Here is a 20,923-nt window from a genome sequence, read left to right as displayed (position 1 = left end):
AGTGCTGACCTGCTGTCGTCCAGGCCCTGCACTGTCTGCCCCTGGCCCCATCAGTCCCTGCTCCCCTCTTTTTCCAGCAGTGTCTTTGCAGCTGAAGGCTGGGTTAGGGTCGAGTGAACGCAAGGTCCCAGGCCTGGCTGCTGAAGCCTGAGCCTTGAGGAGGGAGTAAACTCCGCCGTGTCACTGCCTTGTGTCCTGGAGGGTGGGGGACACAGGCCGCCTCAGGGCTTCACCCCCAGGGTCTTGTGTGGGCAGCGTGGGAGGCCATGGAAGGCCAGAGGTCACGTCTGCAGAGGGCCTGGCACCTAGTGAGTGCTGGCCCTTTTGCCCTCCTTCGTCCGTGCACTCCTCCTGCTCTGGGTTTTCTTGTGTCCTGCAGGGTCCTGGGTCAGCTGGGGCCTGCGGGAGGCCGAGGGCCAGAGGAAGAGGGAGCACCCGTTCTGCAGCCTCCCCACTGGCCTCGCCTTGGGCCCTCCCTCCTGGGAGGTGGTGCTACTTCCTGCTGTCACTCCCTCCGCAGGGCACACTGCGCGTGGTGCCCTGGCCGGTGGCTCAGCCCTGGGGTCACGCCACATTAGCACCTCCCTGCTTGACTCTCAGGGGCCTCCTCTGCCCGGCACATCTGGTCAGCAGCAAGCATCGTGCCCCTTCCTGGTCTGTCCCTGGCTGGAGAGCAGGACCCCGAGGGTGGGCCGGGACTGTAGCTCTGCACCGTGTCCCCACCGTGTTGTGGTCAGAGGCTCAGGACCGGGTGCCTGAAGGTGGACTGATTTAGGCCTCGCTCTAGTCTGCTGAGGGGGGGCTGGCTGCCCACTTTATGGATGAGCAAACTGAGGACCAGAGATGTACAGCGAGTTGTGCAGACCCTGCCTGTAAAGGAGCTGCTCCCCATCCTTGGTGGACCCCTCGGCTTAATGAGGGGGCAGGGCCTGTTCTGGGGTGTCCCCATCTAGAAGATATCGGTCCTGTCTGCTGCCCTGCTCAGCCCTCGTCTTGGAGGTTCGCTGCCTCTGAGAGCCCCAGGCCTACAGAAGAAAGCTGCAGGCAGAGGTCTCGTCCTGCTTGGGAGCCCACCGGGGCAGAGCCAGCCCTGTTGCAGCCCTGGAGCCGGCCCTGGAGCCCAGGTCATTGGCCTCCAGCTTGGAGCTGTGTCCGGGTGCTCCCTCTGGCCTGGCGTCCAGTGGCGTCCCTCTGGCAGACTGCTCTCTCCTCCTGGGCCTGGGGGCTTTGTCCTCGGGGCAGGGCGGCATTGCTGGGGCGTTCCCTGGCACCTCCACTTCCTCTGGTGCCCTATAAACAGGATCTGGGCAGTGCAAGGACAGATGGCTAGTTTCAGCCTGCTGGGGCATGGGGGCGGTGGCTGGGGAAGAGCCTGGCGCCAGCCCGGGGGCACAAGGCCGGAGGAGGCTGGCAGCCGTGGTGGGCGGTCACGGAAGCTGCTTGGTAGGAGGCCTCCTTGGGAGCAGGCGTTGTTCTCGTGGCCTCTGTCCGGCAGCTTTGAGGCGGCCCCGGCCATTCCTGGGCACTACAGCCTGTCAGCATCTACCCAGCCCTCCGGCCTGGCCCTGCTGCAGCTTCCGCCTGCCTGCAGCTGCTCCCTCCTCCTTCTCTCTCTGGCGCTGCCGTTTGCCCACTGCCTGCCCCCCTAGGTGGGACAGCCTGGCTGAGAGGACAGGGCATGAACTGGCTGCAGGAGGATGTGCAGGAGAGCGGGGAGGAAGCTGAGGGCACAGACTGGGACAGGGCACGTGGGGAGCCTGAGGTTTGGGTTGGCAGCTGAGTGCCCCATGGCCCCTCATCATCTCCTGTTGATGGGGGACAGACCTGCTGGCTTCCAGGTCCCCCAGGGGCTCGAGGTCCAGAGCACCTGGCTGGAGTGGGCACCAAGCAGCAGGCAATGGACACATGCTGGCGTGTCGTGTTCCCGGACCAGCATCGTCCAGCTGGGGTGACTCTGTGGCCCCGGCAGTGGGACGGCCTTCATCTCCCAGTCCGCTGAGCGAGCACAGAGGCGGTATATGTTCCAGGGTGCAGCAAAATGAGCTTGCCAGTCAGATGAGGTGGGGGGCTGGGGATCTGTCCTCCTTCCTGCCTTCGCAGACTGTGACTCTGGGTTACCCTTCCATGGCCTGGACGCAGCAGAGGGCGGCCCGTTGGCCAGCTTTACCCTCACAGGTGCTGGTGGCTGGGCCCTCAGCCCTTCCAGCTGCCCCGGCTGCGGCCGGCGCGCTGTGCCTCTCGGGCAGCGAGGTGCCCTAGTGCTGCCCACTAGTCTGTTACTTCCTCCATTTGGCTGTGGGTCTCTCCTGTGCCCTTGCTGTCCCTTCCATCTTCCCAGAGCTGCCCCTGCCTCTTCCCTTCAAACCATGACTCGCCAACTCCTTCCTGCTCCTGGCTCGGATCCCGCTGGAGCCACTTCCTCAGGGGAGCTGCCAGACCTGCCCCGGCCGGGGCTCCTGGCCCTCAGGGTCTCTGCACGTCCTGTCAGAGCCTCATCACGGGATATTCCTGCAGACTCCTGCTAGATGTTCAGGTTCCTGAGGCCAGCGCCGGGCCGCCTTGTCTGTGTTGGGCAGTGCTCAGGCATATCTGTGGAATTGGGCTTGGTCCTCCTGGGTCACTGTGCCTGCCTGGGGTCCGCGTGGCCACCCAGGATGACACCGCTGGTTCTCTGGGGCTGCCTTCCAGAGATGCAGGGAGCCCTGGGCCCGCACCTGGATCTCGTCTGCAGAAACTGGCTCCCCGCAGCCCGCCCTGCTTCCAGACGGATCTGTGTAGATGATTATTTTGTTGGAATTTTACAAGTGAAGCTTTAATATTTTAAAATTATACATGCATAAAGTTTAGAGAGTAATTGAGTTCTACATGGTTAATTAAGAATGAACACCCTCGAGGCCCCTCCCTCCTCTCCCCAGAGCCGCTCCCTCCCATCCTCGCGCTAGGTCTCTGGATGTGCCTCTCTTCTCGGAGCAGCGGGCTCCTCCCACTGCTTCTGGATTTTTTTCCATGTTTAGACAGTGTTTATTGACTTGCAAGATGAGGACTGAAGTCTCTGTCCACACGTGTGTGCTCACTCTCACTCCCCCCACGCACACATGTGTGAACACACACGAGAAGGAAAACATACATGTGCACATGTGCATGTCACACATACCTGACTCGTACACACGTGCACATGCTCCACCCCCGCAGCTCGGTTAGGTGTGATCTCGTGCTGTGCTGGGGGGAGGACATCCTCGTCTCAGCTGTGGCTGCTGAGGCCCGAGCTCTGTGGACGGGCTATTCTTCGTTTCCCAGCCCACCTGTCTCCCCATGGTTCTAGTTGTCTTCATTTGCTTGTGTTGTCTTTTACGGACTTTTTCAGCAACCTGACCTGAAGCCTCCTCCAGATCTCCCAGTCTTACCTTCCTTCATGTCAATGGCCTGTCATTTCATCTTCCTGAGGAAGTCCATCTGGAACCTTCTGCCTGCCCCGGTCAGCTGCTTGCCCCCCGGCCTGGGCACAGCTTCTGCCCTGGGTCTCTCTCCGTTCCTGTCTTGGGATCCTTCACCTTCCTCCTGCCTTCCTAGATCGTCCCTCGTGGATGGAGCACGTCCTGGCGCTCTCCTGGGGAAGGGGCTGGAAGGGACTGCTTGGAGCCCCCGTGTCTGGAAGTGTCTTCCCGTGCCCTCGTTCCAGAGAGTTCTCCTTCTGTGCTGGAGCCGCTCTCGCTCAGGCTGTCATGGTTTCTGATTCTGCACGTGGAGCTTATTTGTGGGGCACTGTCCTTGTCCTGTGTCCTGAGGGCCAGCAGGGGTGGGGAGCTGACCCAGGACAGGTTGCGCCCGTCCAGGCCATGCGTTTCCCGGGCCCGGCTCAGTGTGCTCAGTTCTGGGTGTTTCCGTTGACTTCGTTTCTGATGGCCCCACCATGGTTTTCTCTGTCTCCCTGGATTCCAGACACAGGAGCTCTGGGCCTGGCATGTGGTTTTCACTCCTGTGCTCCATCTCCTGTTCTCCCTCGGGGAGACATCTGCAGCTCCGTCCCCTCCCTGTTCTACCGAGCTCTTCGTTTCTGCTCCCGTGTTTCGGTTTCTCGGCGCTCTTCGGTGCTCTCTGAAAGTGCCTTTGATAGCATCCTGTTCTGGTTTCAGAACGACACTTCGTGTCTCCAGGGACAGCAGTGAGGGGTGTTATGTGGGTTTGTCCCTCAGAGAGGCAGCACAGTGAGGACACAGACGCTGGAGCCGGACTGCCCCATATGAAACCCTTTTCCATCCGCTACCCGCTGTCTGGCCTCGGGCAAGTCACCCACCTCTCTGTGCCCCCGTGTCCTCGTATGCAAGGTGGGGTGACCGTGGGACTTCCTAGGTTGTCGTGTGGATGAGTGAGTGAGCCTGCGCCGAGCACTGAGAGGAGCGTGGCCGTGCCGCGGGCCTGTGAGAGCACCATCCTCACGGCTCCCGCTGGCTCCTCTTGGGTGGTGCTCTTGCCTCCACGTTTAGCTCTCCATGGGCCTTGGGCTCCTCTTCCACATCAGACGTCTCCCCAGATGTGGCCCAGGCATGTCAGGTGCTGGTGAGTGCTCCCTGGGCTGAGAGTGCTCTGCTCTGGGTCAGCATGCGTCGCTGTGTCCCCTGCCTCCTCTCTCCCTGCCTGGCATCGCGCCCCTACCTCGCCTGCTCATCTCGCTCGGGACGTTGAGACAGCAGAGGGAGGTCTGGAAAGTGGAGGGAGGTCCAGCGGCAACTTGGGCTGGTGTCCAGGACGTGGCCTGAGAGACCCACGGACAGGAAAACCTTGCTTCCATCAGGGGTTCTCCAGTGTGCTCTGAGGAGCCCTGGGGGTCCTTGAGTCCTTTGCAGGGGCCCCCCGGTCCTCCCTCTGCTGGCCACCCCTGTGTGGGGCCGGGTTTCTCAATCTGCTCCAGCCAAAACGATGCTGGTGCAGCCTGTCCAGAGGCAGGCGAGATGCCTGTCTGCCCAGCCCGCCTGCAGACTGAGCGGGGGGACTGCGCCCTTCTCGCCCTTCTCGCTGAGCTGTTTCCTTTGGGAAGGTGTCGTCATTTTTCACAAAGATACGTTAACAGATAATGGCTTCCTATTGTTATTTCTAAATGAATTAAGTATTTTTTTAAAACTTCGTTTTAATTTCTAGTACAATAAATATCGATAGGTATAATCCCCGTAAACCAGAGGTCTCAGGTCCTCACTGATTCTTAGCCATGGAGGGGTCCTGAGACGGAGATGTCTGGGGCACATTGGGCCGGGTTGCCTCGTGATGCTGTCCAGCCCTGGATGGCCGACAGCACAGGCGCCGCGGGAGCGGACGAGGCTGCGTATCCTGTGCTGCAAGCAGTAGGGCTCGGAGGTCCCCCAATTCTGGGACTCGGGCCTGCTTCTCACCCCGTGGCGCTCCCTTTGGTCCCAGCCCTACCCGTGTGGGGTTCTGTGCGGGTGCATTGAGCCATGGCTGTGAAGTGCTGAGCAGCCAGCCTGGCCTGAGCGCTCTGTAAGCTGTGCCAATATCTTAGGAGGTGGCAGGTCAGATGAAGGCAGCAGGAGAGCCTCCATGTGCACACAGGTCACAGTCCCGGGCCCCATAGCGGTGCATGTGCAGATGCACTCAGAAAACTGGGTGTGTCTGAAGCGGCCCCCAGAAGGGCTGTGGTGACACTGGAGGGTCACAGGTGGTAGTTTTCAGGCTGGAGAGGCCCCACTGCCATTGTGGAGCTGCAGCTCCCAGGAGTGGAGACGGGCGGGCAGGATGCCCAGCGTCCCTGGGATGCCAGCGTGGTATGCAGGAGCCCGTGCGGCCCATGGTGGGTTGAGCGCTTACTGTTTGTGGCCCGTGTTCTGAGTGCTTCATGTGTGTCCGTTCACATCTCACCACAGCCCTGAGAAACGAGGTCTTCTAGTACATTCCTTTTACAGGCCAGGAAACTGAGGCCCAGAGAGGGCCTGCGGCTTGTCCTGAGCTGCATAGGTAGCAGTGACGGGGGTGGTTTCAGCCCAGGTGGCCAGCCCCCAGCCCTCTTGCCATCCTGTGTGTCTCAGGAGGACCGAGCTGGAGGCGGAGGGTCGGCAGGTGCCACGAGTCTTGTGGGTCCCAGCATAATGCGGCGCTTGGCTCCGTGGTGCCGTGGGTACCGACGCACATGTGGCAGGGACCTGGCGGTCTCAGAAGCCAGGCTGGGGTGGGCTTGCTCAGGGGAGAGTAGGGGAGCTGGGGCTCTGGTTGGGATGGCTGTGGTCTTTGAGAAGGGTCCCTGTAGGGAGGCAGCCTCCCAGTGTTCCCACACCGGGATGAGGTACCAGAGGGCCCCTGGCAGGGGCTGGGAGGAGTCTGGCTGGGCTGAGATACGCGCACCAGGCTGCCCAGAGCAAGGCTGCTGGGAGCCAGGCTCATGGGCGGGTGGGCAGAGCCGGGCCCACCGCAGTCTGAGCACTAACCCCTCTCTCCTCCCTCCCTGCCCCGATTTTTCTTTCTTCCAGCTCTGTGGGAAGGTGGCAGCCCTGCCCTCCGTGAGAAGATGTCCTATGGGTCCATCGCTGGCAGTGGCGGCCTGGGGAGCCACGGCCCTTTTGGGGGACCCTCCAGACAAGGCTATCAGCCCCTAGGTAATGACAGCGGCTGGCAGCGTGGGTGGGGGATGTAAGGGGATGGTAGTGGGCTGTGTTGTGTTGGTGGGTGTAGATGGGTTCTGTCCCTTTAACCAACACTGCCTGTGACCTGAGACCACGGGTGATGTTGGCCCCACACCCGGGTGGGGCTATTGGTGTGGGGCTGAGTCAGCACCAGGAGAGAACAGACTGGGAGAGGCTGCCTGCCGTGGGGCAGCCCTGGTGTCCGCCGTCGTTCTGGACTGAGCTGATTTGCTGGTGCTCAGGGGCACTTGGGGGGCAGAGTAGATGAGTGATCTGGTCTGGTCTTCCTAACGACAGTGTGGAGCAGGTGTTATTTTTCATGGTGTGCACAGGAGGAAACTGAGGCCTGTGGGGGTGATAAGCGACATCCTGGGGCTGTGCAGCTGGTATGGGCGAGCAGGGGTCCCTTCCAGATACTTCTGGGTGCAGAGCCCTGCTCTGATCACTTGGTTGAGTATGAGAGCCCTGCAGGCTGACTGCGTGTGCACCCCACAGTGGACGGTGCTGCTGTCTGCCCGCCTTGCCCCTTGCCTGTGCTCTCCTCCCTCTGGAAGGCAGCCCCCTGCTCCAGGTGGCAGGCCCACTGGACCATGTCTCTGTCCTGCCTCTCCCCTCTGGCTCCCAGCATCTGGTCAGAGCAGCCTCCACAGGCAGCTGCCTAGGAGTGGGGAAGGGATGGATTTGGGGTCCCTGAGCTCTTTGCTTTTGTCTGCAGGCTGCACTTGCCCTACCCCGGCTGCTGCCAGAGCCTCGGGCCCTCGTGGGCGGTGGCTCCCTGTCCACCTGGGACCTCCTGAGGCTGGGCCCGAGTTTCTTTCCTTGTGGCTTCTCTGTGGCTCCTGTCCAGGGCTTTGTTCCCAGGGGTGCCTGTTCAGGGAAGCAGGCTGGGCAGGGGGCCATTGCTGGCTCCTTGGCAGCCCTCCTTGCAGAGGGGAAGCAGCACGCACTTGGACGGGCAGCTGGCCTCTGAGTCATCGGTGCTGGTGTGGACTGAGGCTGGGTGGGCGTGAGTCCTCGTGGTCATCCCCGTGGCTGTCTTCCTCACAGCCTCCCTCCTCCTTGCTTGGCTCATTCTGCAGACTCCCTCCCGGCCCAGGCCCAGGGCTCGGTGCTGGGGCACAGTGGTGCCTGGGGCCCAGGCACAGTCCTCCAGGACCGTCCCTCCCCCGGCCTGTCCTTCCTTTCAGCTGGGAGCGCTGGTCTGGCGCTCGCCAGTCTCCTCCCACCACGGCCTCCCGCTTCTCGCCTGGAACATTTATCCAGGTGGCCCTCCAGGTGTCAGGGGCCTGGTGTGGGAAGAATAGCATCTTTGCTCCCTCAAGGAGACATTCCGGAGTCATCTGGCTCAGCTGCTGTGGAGGCCATGAGGGAGGACGAAGGAGAGGACTGATGTGGTGGGAGGGGTGGGCTGTGTCAGCCGAGGTGGTGAGGGAGGACGCCTTGGGAGGAGCCTGGGGAGGAGGCAGCCCAGGGTCCTGAAGGGGCCTGTCCTGTTGAGAAACAGTGTGACTGGGTGGACAGGCTGGTGGGCCAGGCCAGTGTGGCCATGTGGTCCTGGTCACCTGTGCTCTCGTCCCCGAGCAAAGGGAAGCCATCACACGGGTTTCAGTGGGGACAGTGTGAGCTGCGTGATTGACTTTATGTTCTCTGGGATATGGAGTACCTGCAAGACTGTGTGTGTGTATGCTTGTGTGTGTGTGCTTGTGTGTGTGCGTGTAGAGTTTAAACTTCACTGTTTAAGGCCCCATGACACAGCCCGCCTCTCTGGCCCACCCCCTCCTCACCCTGCCCATGTGCGTTCATGGATTTACCCTCGTGTGTACTCCTGGGACAGAACCGTGCTGCGTGTACATGCCGCTCAGTTGCATGGACCGTGTGATTGTGTTGTCCCTCAGCTTGCTAGTTTTACTCCTGAGTCACTGGGGTTGCACGTAGCTGTCCCCTTCCGTGTCCCTGCTCTGCAGCGTCTGGTGGTGTGAGTGCGCCGAGCCATCTGTATCTAGTCCCCATGCGAGGACAGTTAGGGTGTCTGTTTGGGGTCCTCGCATGGGGGTGCACCAGGTGGGTTGCTGGTGGTTGTGCTGACGCTGCTCCCTCTGGAGCGCGCGCCCTCTGCTCCGTCCCCGTCAGCACCAGCCTCCGGGACGGTGGCTTTTGCGGTCTGGGGTGTGGGCTGGGCTCTTCTGGTCCTCATTTCCATTTCCCTGGTAACTGCCGGGCGCGTCGTGTTTTCCTGCGTTGGCTGGGCATTCGGGTCTCTTCTCCGGTTCAGTCTTCGTTTTCCCTTGGGTTTCTCTTGCCCTTACTGATGTGTGAGTTTTCCCTGCCTGTCCTGGGGGTGGAGCCCTGGCGGAGCTGCGAGCAGTTGCCCCTGTTTGTGCTTGCTGTGCGGCGTGGCGCTGCGATGACCAGCATTTTGTCGTTAGCGTACACCTGAATTTATCGCTCGTTCTGTCGTGGTTTGTGTTTTTCTGTTTAACTTAATGAATTCTACCACAATATAACAGTGATTTTGCCTTTGCGTTCCTCTAAAGCTTGTATGATTTGTTTTTCAAACGATGTAAGTCTTTTAATCACCTGGATCTGGTTTTGTTTATGGTGTGAGGTGGGTGGGGAGGATGAGACCCTAATGTCATTTTTCTCTATTTGAATAACAGATTCTTCTGGGACTATTTGTTGAAAATCCTGTCCCTTCCTACAGACCTGCAGTGCCAGCTCTGTGACAAATGAAGTTTCCATAGGGGTTCTCTTGGTCAATTTTTCTTCTCCTATGTAAAAATCCATCTTAATTTTCATAGAATTATTATAATTTTTGATATTTTTTAGGGCAAGTTGCTCTGTTTGTCTTTCCTCGGAAATGTCTTGGGTATTTTTGGCCTTTTGTTGTTGAACATAAATTTTAGAATCCCTTGTCAAACTTGGAGTTCTGGCTTGAATTGCTTTGCATCTACTGTATTAATATGGTGGAAATTGGCATCTTTGTCTTTCTCAGTCTTCCAATCCATGATCATGTATGTTTTTCTATTTATTGAGTCTTCTTTAATGTCTTTCAATAAAGTTTTGTAATTTTTCTCATAAAGATCTTACATATCTTTTATTAAATTTGTTTCAACAAAATAAAAACCTACTTTTTGCTGCTGCTCTAAGTGGTACCATTCTGAATATTACGTGTTCCAAGTCTTTGTTGCTGGTTTTTACACATGCAATTGGTTTTTTCTAAAAAAGCAAAGTCCAGAGATTTTATTTAATTTTTAAATGTCTTATTTTTTAACTTTCTAAATGTGGAAAATTCAAGCATAGAAAAGGAGACACAGTGGTGGAATGAACCCCCGTGCATGCACTCGACTTGGCCGGGGGTCCACACACGGCCAGTCCACCCTCACCTGTGCCCTCGTGTCCCCCCCAGCCCCCTAGGTCATTTTGAAGGCAGTCCCAGACATCCGCATGTCTCATGTTGATGTGTCAGCGTCCCTCTAAGCGAGGGCTCCTCTCTGCATAACTAGATCCCCCTGCGAGGCCTGGCGTTGAGCCCCAGCGCCCGTTCAGATCTCCCGTTACGTTGCAGACACCCAGCGTGTCCTCAGCTGGCTGGTGGAAGCGGGGTCCTGAGGAGAGCCACGTATGCACTTGACTGACAGGCCTTTGAAGTCTTTCTTAGTCTCTTGGTTTGCCTCCATCTTTTTGGGTTTTTTTTCCCTTTGAAGTTTATTTCTTGAAGAAACCAGATTTTTCCTGTGGAATGTATTGATTTTTGTCTACTGACTATATCCTACCATTTTACTGAGCTCTTTTCATTATGTAATAATTTGTCTGTGGAATCTTGAGGTTTCTGTGTAGACGAATGGCATCATTTGTGGATAATGACTGTTCTTTTCTCTTCTTTTCCGATGCTTTCACCTTTTATTTCCTTTTCCTGCCTCCCCGAGCCGTTGGAACCTCTCGATGACGTGGGCTAGAGGTGGGGATTAGCGTCGGGCTGAGCTTTTGGGACAGTAGGCCTGCGTGTTCCTCAGATCTTGCTGGTTTCGCTGTGAAGCCGTCTGGGCCCGGTGTTCTCTCTGTGGAGGGAGCTTTGACTGGCAGACAGTTCCTCCAGCTCTAAACACTCCTCAGGCTCTCTGTTTCTTCTTGGCTCAGTTTTGCTAAATCTTGTTTTTCTGGACCTGTGTCTGCTGCCTCTAAATGTTCAAACTTAGTGAAATAACATTGTGCACGAGGCCTCCCATTGGCCAGGGTCACACTGGGCAGTGTCATGTGAGGTTAAGGGCACAGCTCGGAAAGCAGCCGCCCTGGTTCCGTCCCCACCTGCCCTGTCGTTTACTCCCTGCACCTCGACTGCCTGGCGGTGGCGAGCACAGGTCCACGGGGCGGGGGGATGGCGGGACAGTCAGCCCACACGAGGCCTGGGACCGAGCACGCTCGGTCAGGGCTGCACGGGCTCCCGTTCCCGTGGCTGCTGTCTATTACCGTGGGCAGTGTCTAAATCCCGTCCTCTTCTTATTTCTGAGGTTGTTTGTACCTGCCTATTTTCTTCCTTTATAATCAATATTGGCAGAGGCTTGGCAATTTTATAAGCCTCTCCAGAGAAATGACTTTTGGCTTTTTTGATCCCTTCTATTATATGCTAGTTTTAAACGTGATTGATTTCTGCTCATGTTTTTATTATTTTCCTCCCTCTTTCTTTGAGTTCGTGTTGCTGTATTTTCAAACTCCTAAGTTAGTGTTTACTCATTCATATTCAGTTTTTATTCTATTCTCATAAAAGCATTTAAGATTATAAATGTCCAAATCACTGCTTTAGTTGAATATCACACATTTAAAAATATGTAGCATTTTAAATTCTTATTTAGTTGTAAATATTTTCTCATTTCCATTGTGGTTTCTTCTTTGATCCCAGGACTTTAGAATTGTATTTCATCATTTCCAATGTATGTAATTTTTCCTAGTTGTCTTTTTTTTGCTGAAGAAGATTGGCCCTGAGCTAACATCTGTTACCAGTCTTCCTCTATTTTGTATGTGAGCCCCTGTCACAACATGGCCACTCTGATAGACAAGTGGTGTAGGTCTGTGCCCAGAGCTGAACCCGGGCCACTGAAGTGGAGCGTGCCAAACTTGACCACTAGGCCACCAGGGCTGGCCCTCTAATTTTCTTTTTAAAATGATTTCTAACTTAATTGCATTTCTGTCAGAAAAGGATCTGCTAAAGTTGTCCTGTTTGTTGGCAGTTGTGGAGATAGGGCTGCTTCTGGGGCGCTGGCGTGATTCTGGTTCCTCACCCTCCTCTGTGGGGTGAGCTGGGGAGGCTCCCGGGCAGGATGGTGGGCAGGCGGGGACCCCGTGGCGCGGGAGCAGCCGTGGGTTGCTCTGCCTGCTGTGCGCCAAGCACTGTGGAGCGCACGGGACCTCTAGGCATTTTAGGAGCTTACGGTGGGCTCTGTGTCCCAAATCCCTTCACAGATGCAAGAGCCAACTGGCAGCTTATTAACACACAAAGGACTCACGTGAGTAGAAGGACAGCCCAGAGTCTTCATACAAATGGGCCGGATCTGCGAGCCGATAGGAAACACGGATGATGACTCACCGTGCGTGAGAAGTTCCCAGCCTCGCTGGTGCCCAGAGAGGTGGAAGTTAACCTAGTGAGACACCACAGCGCCAGGCTGCGGTGGAGCCAGCTACCTCGGGAGGCGAGGGCACCCCCGTCCCCGCTTCCCAGCCCACCGGCTTCCCCCTCTCGCCCAGCCAGGCCTCTTCTTGGAATGTTAGGAAACAATCAGAGATGTGGGCAGAGGTGTTCGCTGCAGGGCGCCTTATCAGCGAGAACGCAGAAATGCCGTCAGTACCCAGCTTAGGGAGACCGTGGAGTGGGCGACGGTCTGCGATGGGGTACGTACCGCGCAGGCGTTAGGATCAGTTGTGGAAGAGCGCGGGGCGACCTCTGTACACACCTGGATGTGGTGGCACACGTGGTCAGTGAAACAAGCAAAGCCACGTCTACCATCTTCTACTTGCATGAGACCCCACCTACCACTGTTAACAGTTTTTACTGCTGGATGCTGTGGTTGCACACGATCTTTATTGTTTTCTTATAATTGTCTGCATTTAAACTTTTTCCTGTAATTGTGTGTATTATTTTCTATAATCAGAAACAAACAATAATTGTCCCAGCCTCCCCGACCCCCAAAGTTCAAGGCTCATGAGATTCTGGTGGGCAGACTAGACTGGGTCCTCCATGGGTGTCTGGGGACCGTGTGGAGTAACCAGGGGAGGTGGACAGGGCCTTGACTTCTGGTGGCTGGGTGCTAGTGTGGCGAGGTCATTGGGTGGCAACCTGGGCTGCCAGCTGGGCCTGTGGTCTCCCTGCTCCCTGAAGAGGGGCTCTGGGGCCCTGAGCAGATGATGACCCGTCTCGGGGTACCTGGACAGCTGAGCTGCCTCCTTACACGCCAGTGTTTGGCGGCAGTTGCTGGGGCTGGGGTCTCCGGGGCTGGGGTCTTAAGGCCTGGGAGTGTCTGCCTGCAGGGGAGCCTGGCGCGGGTGCTGTAGAGGAGTCCCTTCGAGAAGAGGGGACGTGATGGGCCCTGCCCTCCTGGGAGGTGGGCCCTGTCCTAGAGCCTCAGACCCACAAAGACACCTGGATGTGGGTGGGGCTGTGGCCTGAGCCAGGGCCTCTCTCACATGCTGGGACTGCCCAGGGCTGCATCTCCTCCCCAGACACCATGGAGAGTTCTCTTGTTCTGACTCTGAGGTCTGGCTGGCTGCACTTCTGTTCTATGGGAACCTCTGCCCCAAGATAAGCTAGCCTGCCGCCCTGCCTTCCTTCTCCATCTTCCCCCGAGCCAGGTGCTGGAGCAGGAGGAGGAGGAGGAGGATGCAGGCTCAGGGAGTGGGGGGTTGGGGCTCTCCCCTGTGTCTGTGGGCTGGGAGGCCCGTTGGCTGCCTGTGTGGTTTGGGTTAGTGCTGCCTGGAGGCGGGAGGATGGACAAGATGGCCTTTGAGACCCTTCCCACCTTCAGGTGGAGTCTAGGTGGGAGCCTTTGGGGTGGTCCTTCTGTCCCTATCACGCTGGGCTGCACTGTCTCCCTAGAGGGACGCAGAGCAGAAGCCGAACAGGTGTCCCTCACGCTTCCTCTCTGGGGGAGATCGGAGACCAAGGCCTTTTCCGGGAAGGGGCAGCTGTTTCGGGAGCTCAGAGCTGAGACTGGCCGGGGACAGCCCTGTCATCCAGGAGAACTCCTTGTGGCCTTGGTGAGAAGGGCTTCTGAGTCAACCGGGCCAGCCACTGCCTCCTGGAGCGCGCTTCCTGGACACTGCGCTTCTTCTCGAGCGAGCCCTGGGGAGAAGACGGGCACCTGCTCGGCCCGCGGCCCTGGCTCCTGTGGCCTCAGCCTGGCTTGCCCGGCCTCACTGACTCAGGGCGCCGTGGACTGGAAGGCACGTCTCGGCTCCAGGGCTGTTGAGACGGTTTTAAAGGCGCGTCTTAGGCTTGACACATTCCAGCAAAACATGCCCAGTAGTTGTTTTTAAAGAAATTAAAATTATCAAAGAGAAAATTAGGTGTCCTCCCTGGTGGCCCGGCCCCTCGCCTGGCGCCTGTTGAGCGGCTGGGGAGATGGAGAGAGGTGCGGGCGCCCGCGGCACGGTCACTCAGCTCTGCGGCCGTGCGTTGGGAAGAGCACTTCAGTGTGCCGTGGAGCAGTATTCTTGTAAATACAGCAGGGTGACCCTCGCTGGGGTGCTGGGAGATTTCGAATTGCTATAAACCTTCCCAAAGCCTCATTCTCTATTTCGCACGTCATTGTTGCAGACAGGTAGCACTCGTCCAGGGCCCGGCCTGGTCTGTGGGCCACGTCTGAGGGCCCTCCTCTAGGGGGTTTCTCTCTGGCATTGGGTCACCTTTCCCAATAGCTGTGGTTCAGATAAAGATCTGGAACATCTAAAGTTCTGAACTCCATGCTGGCTTTCAGCAGAAGGAGGTGTTCCAGAGAGGGGGCAGTCAGGGAAGGCTTCCTGGAGGAGGGAAGTCCAAGTGGAGCTTCTCAGCGTGGATGATTGGAGGGCTTGGGGTGCCTGCTGTCCTGTGTGGGGCCCTTGCTCTGCTAGCAGCGCCCTGAGCCGCTCTGTGGGCAGGCTGGCCGTAACCATGAATGTCCCTTGCTGTCCGTAGAGTGCGCTAAATGTTGGACTGAGTATGGAATCCACCATTTCCCCTGCCCATCGCCAGAGAGCAACCCGCAGGACCCCTGTGTGGGCAAGGACGGGGAAGGTGATCTGGGGCCGGTGGGCACGCCCGGAGGCCCGAGGGCCAGGAAGCGAGGTACTTCCACTGGGATGCAGGGTCTGGGGGTCCCGGGAAGGCTGCTGAGCGCTGAGGAGGGAGGGTCAGCGGGCCGGGGTGGGACGCAGAGGCCCGGGGCTCAGGGCTGCGGCAGGGATTCCAGCCTGTCTCCACACTCACCCCCCAGCCTTTCCCTTCCCCAGGCACAGGGGATGGTGTGGCAGGGCTGGACCAGTGGCAGGAGGGATGTCGCATGATGGCCAGCACTGTCAGGGCACTGTGGGCTTGCAGGATGAGGCCTGGCCCCACACGGCCGAGAGTGAGGGGCTGCTCGTGCTTGGGGGCTGGGCCTGCACAGTGGCCCCTTCGTCCAGAGCCTGGGTTCTCCTCACAGCCTGGGCTAGTAAGGGAGCACTGGGTCCTGGGCGTGCGCTTTAGGAGGAGGGGTGGTGGCCTCCGCAGAGGGCGGCCTTCTGGGTGATAGGGACCTGGAAGAGACACGCGGGCTGCTGCTCTGTGAGCTCTCCCCCAGGGAGGCTCAGACATCCCTCCACCCTCAGGGGCCCCTCAGTACTGGGGACTTGGTCCCTGCCTCTGGGAGACTCGTGGCCTGATGGGGGAGCCCTTTCTTCTGCCTTTACAGATCGTCCCTCTGCCCCCAGGCTGGCACCGGTAGGCTAGTGACAAAGGCCTGGAGACCTCGGTGCTGTTTCTGGCCCAGCCCAAGGACCCCTGTGAAGTGAGGAGAGGGAGGCTGTGGGGGTGCCGATGAGCAGGGGGCGGAAGCTACAGACCAGGCTGCCTGCTCCCCGCTCGCTGCGCGGGAGGGGAAGTCAAGGCCAGCAGCTTGGCAGGAAGGCAGGAGCAGAGACATCCTGAGGGGCTCTTGGCCAGGGCGTCCTGGCATGGCAGAGGTGAGGGCTGTCCTCTGATGGGAGGTGTCCTAGGAACAGCCTGATCCTGGCCCCGAGTGCCTTCTGCCTGCGGACAGGAGAGGCCTGTCTCGCTCCTCGGCTCCACAGTGGCTGCAGGAGGCAGGCAGGGATGGGAGCCCTCTGTGGAGATGGGCGCTGTGGTCCGGAAGTGAAGTCCCTTGCTGGGTGGCGCCCAGCCGTGCAGTGGCGGGGCTAGCACTTGGAGCCAGGCCTCCGACATCCAGCAGGGAGGGGCAGCGGCCGGGAGAGGCAGCAGTGTCCAGCAGTGTCCTGAAGCAGAAGCCACAGAGGAGGTGCCCCGGGAGCTGCTGCTGGAGCCGCCATCCCCACTGGCCCAGGTGCCTTAAACACCCGCCTTTTGGTGCCTTTCCAGGGCCAGGGGTTGCCACCGATGGCAGCGGGACGCTGGAGCCCACCTCGCCCACCTCGACCCCCTCCGCCGGCCCAAGGAAGGACTCGGCTGCCGGGGCCCATGGCAGGATGGCGGGACCCAGCGCCACTCGGGCCAAGAAGAGGAAGCCCAACTTCTGCCCGCAGGAGACGGAGGTGCTGGTGTCCAAGGTCAGCAAGCACCACCAGCTGCTCTTCGGCACGGGGCTGCTGAAGGCCGAGCCGACCCGCAGGTACCGCGTGTGGAGCCGCATCCTTCAGGCCGTGAACGCGCTGGGCTACTGCCGCCGCGACGTCGTGGACCTCAAGCACAAGTGGCGGGATCTGCGCGCCGTCGTGCGGCGCAAGCTGGGTGACCTCCGCAGGGCGGCCCATGGCCCCGGCTCCGGCAAGCCCCAGGCCCTGGCACTCACGCCCGTGGAGCAGGTGGTGGCCAGAACCTTCTCCTGCCAGGCCCTGTCCTGTGGGGGCTTCGGCCTGGAGCCCCCCAGAGGTGAGTTGTTGTCCAGCTCAGCCCCGCCCACAGCGGGGCAGAGACCCGCCTGGCCTGGCCTGTCCCTGGGGATGCTGCAGCTCCTCCTTCTCCTTAGGGATCCCCTACCCGACCCCTTCACCAGCACCTCCATCGTCCGCATCCTTCCCGCCCCTTCGTCCTCGGCAGCTGCGCCGGGGCGCTCACCCGCCGTCCCTGCACGCCACAACAGTTTAAATACCGAGGCGCTTCGCAGGGACTTGGTGCCTCCTTAGCTTTCCTCAGTCCTCTCCTTCACCCCACAGAGCAGAGGGCTGGGCTGCACGGACAAGACGCAGCTCCCTTCTCAAGGTCACCTGGTTCCTGCTTTTGACCATGACCTGCAGTCAGAAGTACATTTTCTGTCACTGCCTGCGTTTTCACACGCCTGAAACGCAGGATCTCAAGCACTGCTGACCTCATGCCATTCCATGCGCCGACCTCTCTGTGCTGTCCTGACCCGCTCTAACCGCACTGTCCTACCCTGTTTGGTAAATAAAATGTTATGCTGACATTCTGACCTGGTCTCACGACTGGGCGTCGGGGCTAGTGTTTGGAACGCGTGGCACTGTTGCTGGTGTGACATCCGGAAGAGGCCTCAGTACAGTGGGGCCAACCCTGCAGCATCAGGAGGGGCAGCTAGGGAGGGAGGGTTAGGGAGCCCGGCTCACCTCGGGGCCTCCTGGGGTGCAGACAGAGCCCTTCCCTGGGCCATGTTCCGGGGGTGTGTCCCTCTGAGGGTCTGACGTCTCACAAAGGCCCCAGTCAGGCATGGCGGGTTGGGGAGGTTGATGGAGGTCAATGTGGGCCCAACGTCTGGGAGCTTAGGTGCAGTGCGTTCTGGATGGGCTGGGGTGGTATGCTGTCTGGGTGTGCGCAATCCACGGGCACGCAGGGCTGCAGAAGTGCTGTGTGAGGCCATTGTGAGTATGCAGAGGATGAGGGTGTTGTGGTCCCCGTGGCGGACTCCTGCTGCACGGGTGTCAGGTCTGCATTCTGCTGTGGGAGCTGCCCAGATAGATCGTGCCCTCTGGGACTGGCCTGGAGCACGGGGCTGCAGCAGGTGGCCACCGCTCCCCTTGAGTTGCCAGCCCAGATGTTCTCTCATGCTGAGCCGTGTGCGCAGCAAGGACGAGGTGGTGCTGGGCATGGCAAAACCTCTCCTCGTGGCTGTGGGTGGGGCTCATGTCCTGTGCTGTGGGGAGCACCCCTGCCTCTTGCGCTGGGGCGTGGGATCCCGTCTTCAGCCCGGGCTCCCCTCTGTGCTGTCCCGGGTGAGGACAGGCCCTGTGGGGCAGGGAGTGTTGTGAGGCAGTGGTCACGTGCAGGGCCTGGGTGATGCAGAGGGCTGCTGTCCTGGGGCCTCGGGCTCCGGGACCCTTGGCTTTCACGTGGAGAGGCCCTCCTGCCTCCTCACAGGTGCCCTCAGAGTCAGGGGCTGATGAGGAGTGTGTGGGTGGCCATGCCTAGGGCTCCGGAGGGTTGGGCTCAAGCTTGCCAGGAGTGATGGCCAAGTGGATGTGGTGTTGACATGGTATCAGTGATGTCAGTGGGGAGGCAGTGCTGGGGGACACGGTGGGAGTGGGGTGATGCTCCCCTCTCTGCCTGTTGTCCAGTTCTGTGTCCCAGGCCTCTGGTCCCTGGGCCTCCTGCCCTGACCCAGGCTCTAGGAGCATGCTCTTTGGCTTGGGGTCAGAGGGCAAGGGCTGGAGGGAGGGCTTAGGCCCCAAGGGCCAAGGTGCTGGTCCGCCGCTGCTCTGCAGGGGTTCTCGCTGGATCCCCTCTGCTCCTCTCAGCTGTCCACCGCTGTTCCTTCCTGAGTCCCCTGCATACTCACCAGCACTCGTTGTTACTGGTTGCTGCCGAGAATCCCTTTGCCCTTACCCTCTCAGGAGACGTGCGTCTGGACTGTAAGCCTGGGCAGATGCCCCAGATGTGCATGGGGTGTGGAGGGTGCCGGGGCCTGTGCCAGAGAGCAGTAGAGCCGTGGGGACAGGTAGGAACCGAAGGTCCAGACTGTAACCCAGGAGCTGTGATGAGCGGCTGAGCCCGAATACGGAGAGTTAGAGACGGGAGGGCGGATGCGTGCCTCCTTGGTCCTGGGTGGGCACGGAGTTGGGTCTGAGGGGGCATTTCCAATTCCTCACATAGTCTTTGGCTTGAAACTGGGCCGGAAGCTACAGGAAGACCTTCAGAAATGAAGCGAGGTCGACCTAGGTATTTGACTGACAGCCCGCACGGGCTTCGTCTCTGCTTTCAGATGCCAGCCCGTGCCTTAATGGTGTGGGGGTCTGGACGCCACTGCCCTGGTGTCCTCGTGGCCCCTGGTATCCTGGAAGGTGCATGCTGCCTGTGTGCCGGCAGAGGTCACAGAGCGCTGGATCCCTGAGAGCAAGGGCCTCTGCTCTGTAAAGTGGGGTCTCTGAACCCCCTGGGCTGCTGTGATCAACAGGGGATGAAAAGGGGCCAGGGCCACCCCACGGGGCCAGCAGACCTTTGCTCCCTGATCGCTCCTGTGTTCTTCCCAATGGGCAGTGACCCTGCTTGCTGCCTCCTCCGGGACCAGAGGCTGCCCTGTGCCCAGCCTTGGCCACCTCGCCCGCACAGCTGTCTGCCTCCCTGGGGCATGCGGATCCGGAACCTGGGCACTTGGACCCTGAGCACTTGGGTCCCACTCTGGAGAGGCCCATTCACTGCCCTCCCTTCAGCCCCATCGTGGGTCTCCACAGTGTCCCCGTGTTGGTGCTGGTGCATTTGGCTGAGGTCACGCCGCCTCGCTGTGTGGGGGAGTGAGCTGCACACTCCCCACAGCCCTGCCCTCTGCCCCTTCACTTTCCAGGGCCTCTCCTGTAGGAGCTTGTTTCCCTGGGGCCCTAGGTGGGGCGGGGGCAGGTGCACGGCTCCCCACAGGGCTGCTCTTACAAGCCCTGGCCTCCCGGTTGTGTCCAGACACGTCCTCTGCACAAGGCCTGCGTGGGCTGCCCTGCCCTCCGTGTGACCTGCCCTGGCGTCCCGCCTCCCGGGGTTCCTGAGCGCAGGTGACAGGGTGGGCAGTGTGGCCCCGGTGGGGGTGCTGCAGGCACGTCTGCCCCTTGTGCTGCTGCTCCGCGCTGGGAGCCCTGCGGCCGGGCCCAGACCTAGGTCTGCCCACTCAACCTTCTCTCCCAGAGCCCTTTCAGCCTTTGTCTGGAGCCTGGAGGGCTGCTTCTTCAGTAGCGGGGACCTCCCGGCCTGGTGCCTGCATACCCACGCCTTGTCCGTGGCAGACACTGCCCATCAGTCACAGCGCCATGAGCCACTGACCGGCACAAGTGGCCGCGGCATCTTCAAGTGGCCTCAGCAGCTGCCTGGCCGGGGCACCACCTCCCTGCCCTGCGCAGGCTCTTGGCTGCTCCCACTTCCCCTAGCGCCGTCTCCCATGCCCGGGGCAGCGAGGCCATCTCCTGAAGAGCGGACGGTCCCTGTCCCTCCTCTTCCCAGCGCTTCCCGCTCCTCCTCCAGTGTCCATAGCAGGGGCCCAGGCCTGAGGTTCGTTGAACAGCCCGTGACAGACATGCTTCTCGCCGCCAGCTCCGCTCCTGGGATGCCTGCTTTCTGAGTGTTCACCGCGGGCCACACAGGCTGGTCGTGGGGCCGGCCACCGGGTGCTCCTGGTGAACCTCTTCCAGTCACGTGCGAGGATTGGGATTTCTCTGTTTCTCCTTCTGGGCCCACCAGCCGTGCTCTCCATATTTTGAAGCTATGGTGACGGGTGTGTGAGTTTCAGAATGGGGATGTGCTCGCGGGGGACTACCCCGTTATCTCCATTCATTCTGTGTCCATCAGCTGGATGTGACCAGGGACCCTCGCGTGCTGGAGTGGTGGGCTGGGCACCAGTGACCGGCCAGGTTATGCAGAAGCTAGCAGCTGCTCACATGGGTCAGAGGCGAGAAGTCCCAGTTACCCTGCGGAGGCCAAGCTGTGAGGGTGGAGCCACTGGGCATGCTGGGACCTGACCCTTGCTGGGGTCACATAGTGTGGAACCCCCACACACCCCGCATCTCATCTGCAGGGAGGCTGGCGATATCTGGGGAACGGCCTGGCCTGGGCCCCGAGCCTGTGCGGGCACTGTGCTGGGCAGACCCCAGCGGGCTGTGAGGAGAGGCAGCTGTCACCCCACTCGACAGTGAGGGGTTGCCACCCCAGC

General features: G+C 59.7%; 1 protein-coding gene across 50 annotated transcripts in view; it reads left to right on the top strand.

The window, feature by feature from the left end:
• TSNARE1 (t-SNARE domain containing 1) overlaps positions 1–20,923 on the top strand; it is a 171,645-nt gene that overhangs the window by 33,211 nt on the left and 117,511 nt on the right. For 32 of the 50 annotated variants that reach the window (XM_070631169.1, XM_070631168.1, XM_070631166.1 and 29 more), the window contains exons 2-4: positions 6,474–6,599; positions 14,791–14,940; positions 16,210–16,719. In XM_070631169.1, coding sequence (XP_070487270.1) covers positions 6,512–6,599; positions 14,791–14,940; positions 16,210–16,719 — 748 coding nt within the window. In that variant the 5' untranslated portion in view covers positions 6,474–6,511. The remainder of the gene's footprint in view (positions 1–6,473; positions 6,600–14,790; positions 14,941–16,209; positions 16,720–20,923) is intronic. The other 18 variants (XM_070631151.1, XM_070631144.1, XM_070631143.1 and 15 more) reach the window with 2 other exon arrangements.

The sequence above is a fragment of the Equus przewalskii genome, chromosome 8 (assembly GCF_037783145.1).
Source record: "Equus przewalskii isolate Varuska chromosome 8, EquPr2, whole genome shotgun sequence".
NCBI classification, from domain to species: Eukaryota; Metazoa; Chordata; class Mammalia; order Perissodactyla; family Equidae; genus Equus; species Equus przewalskii.
Note: the sequence above shows the minus strand (reverse complement) of the source record. Positions and strands in the feature narration are given on the sequence as shown.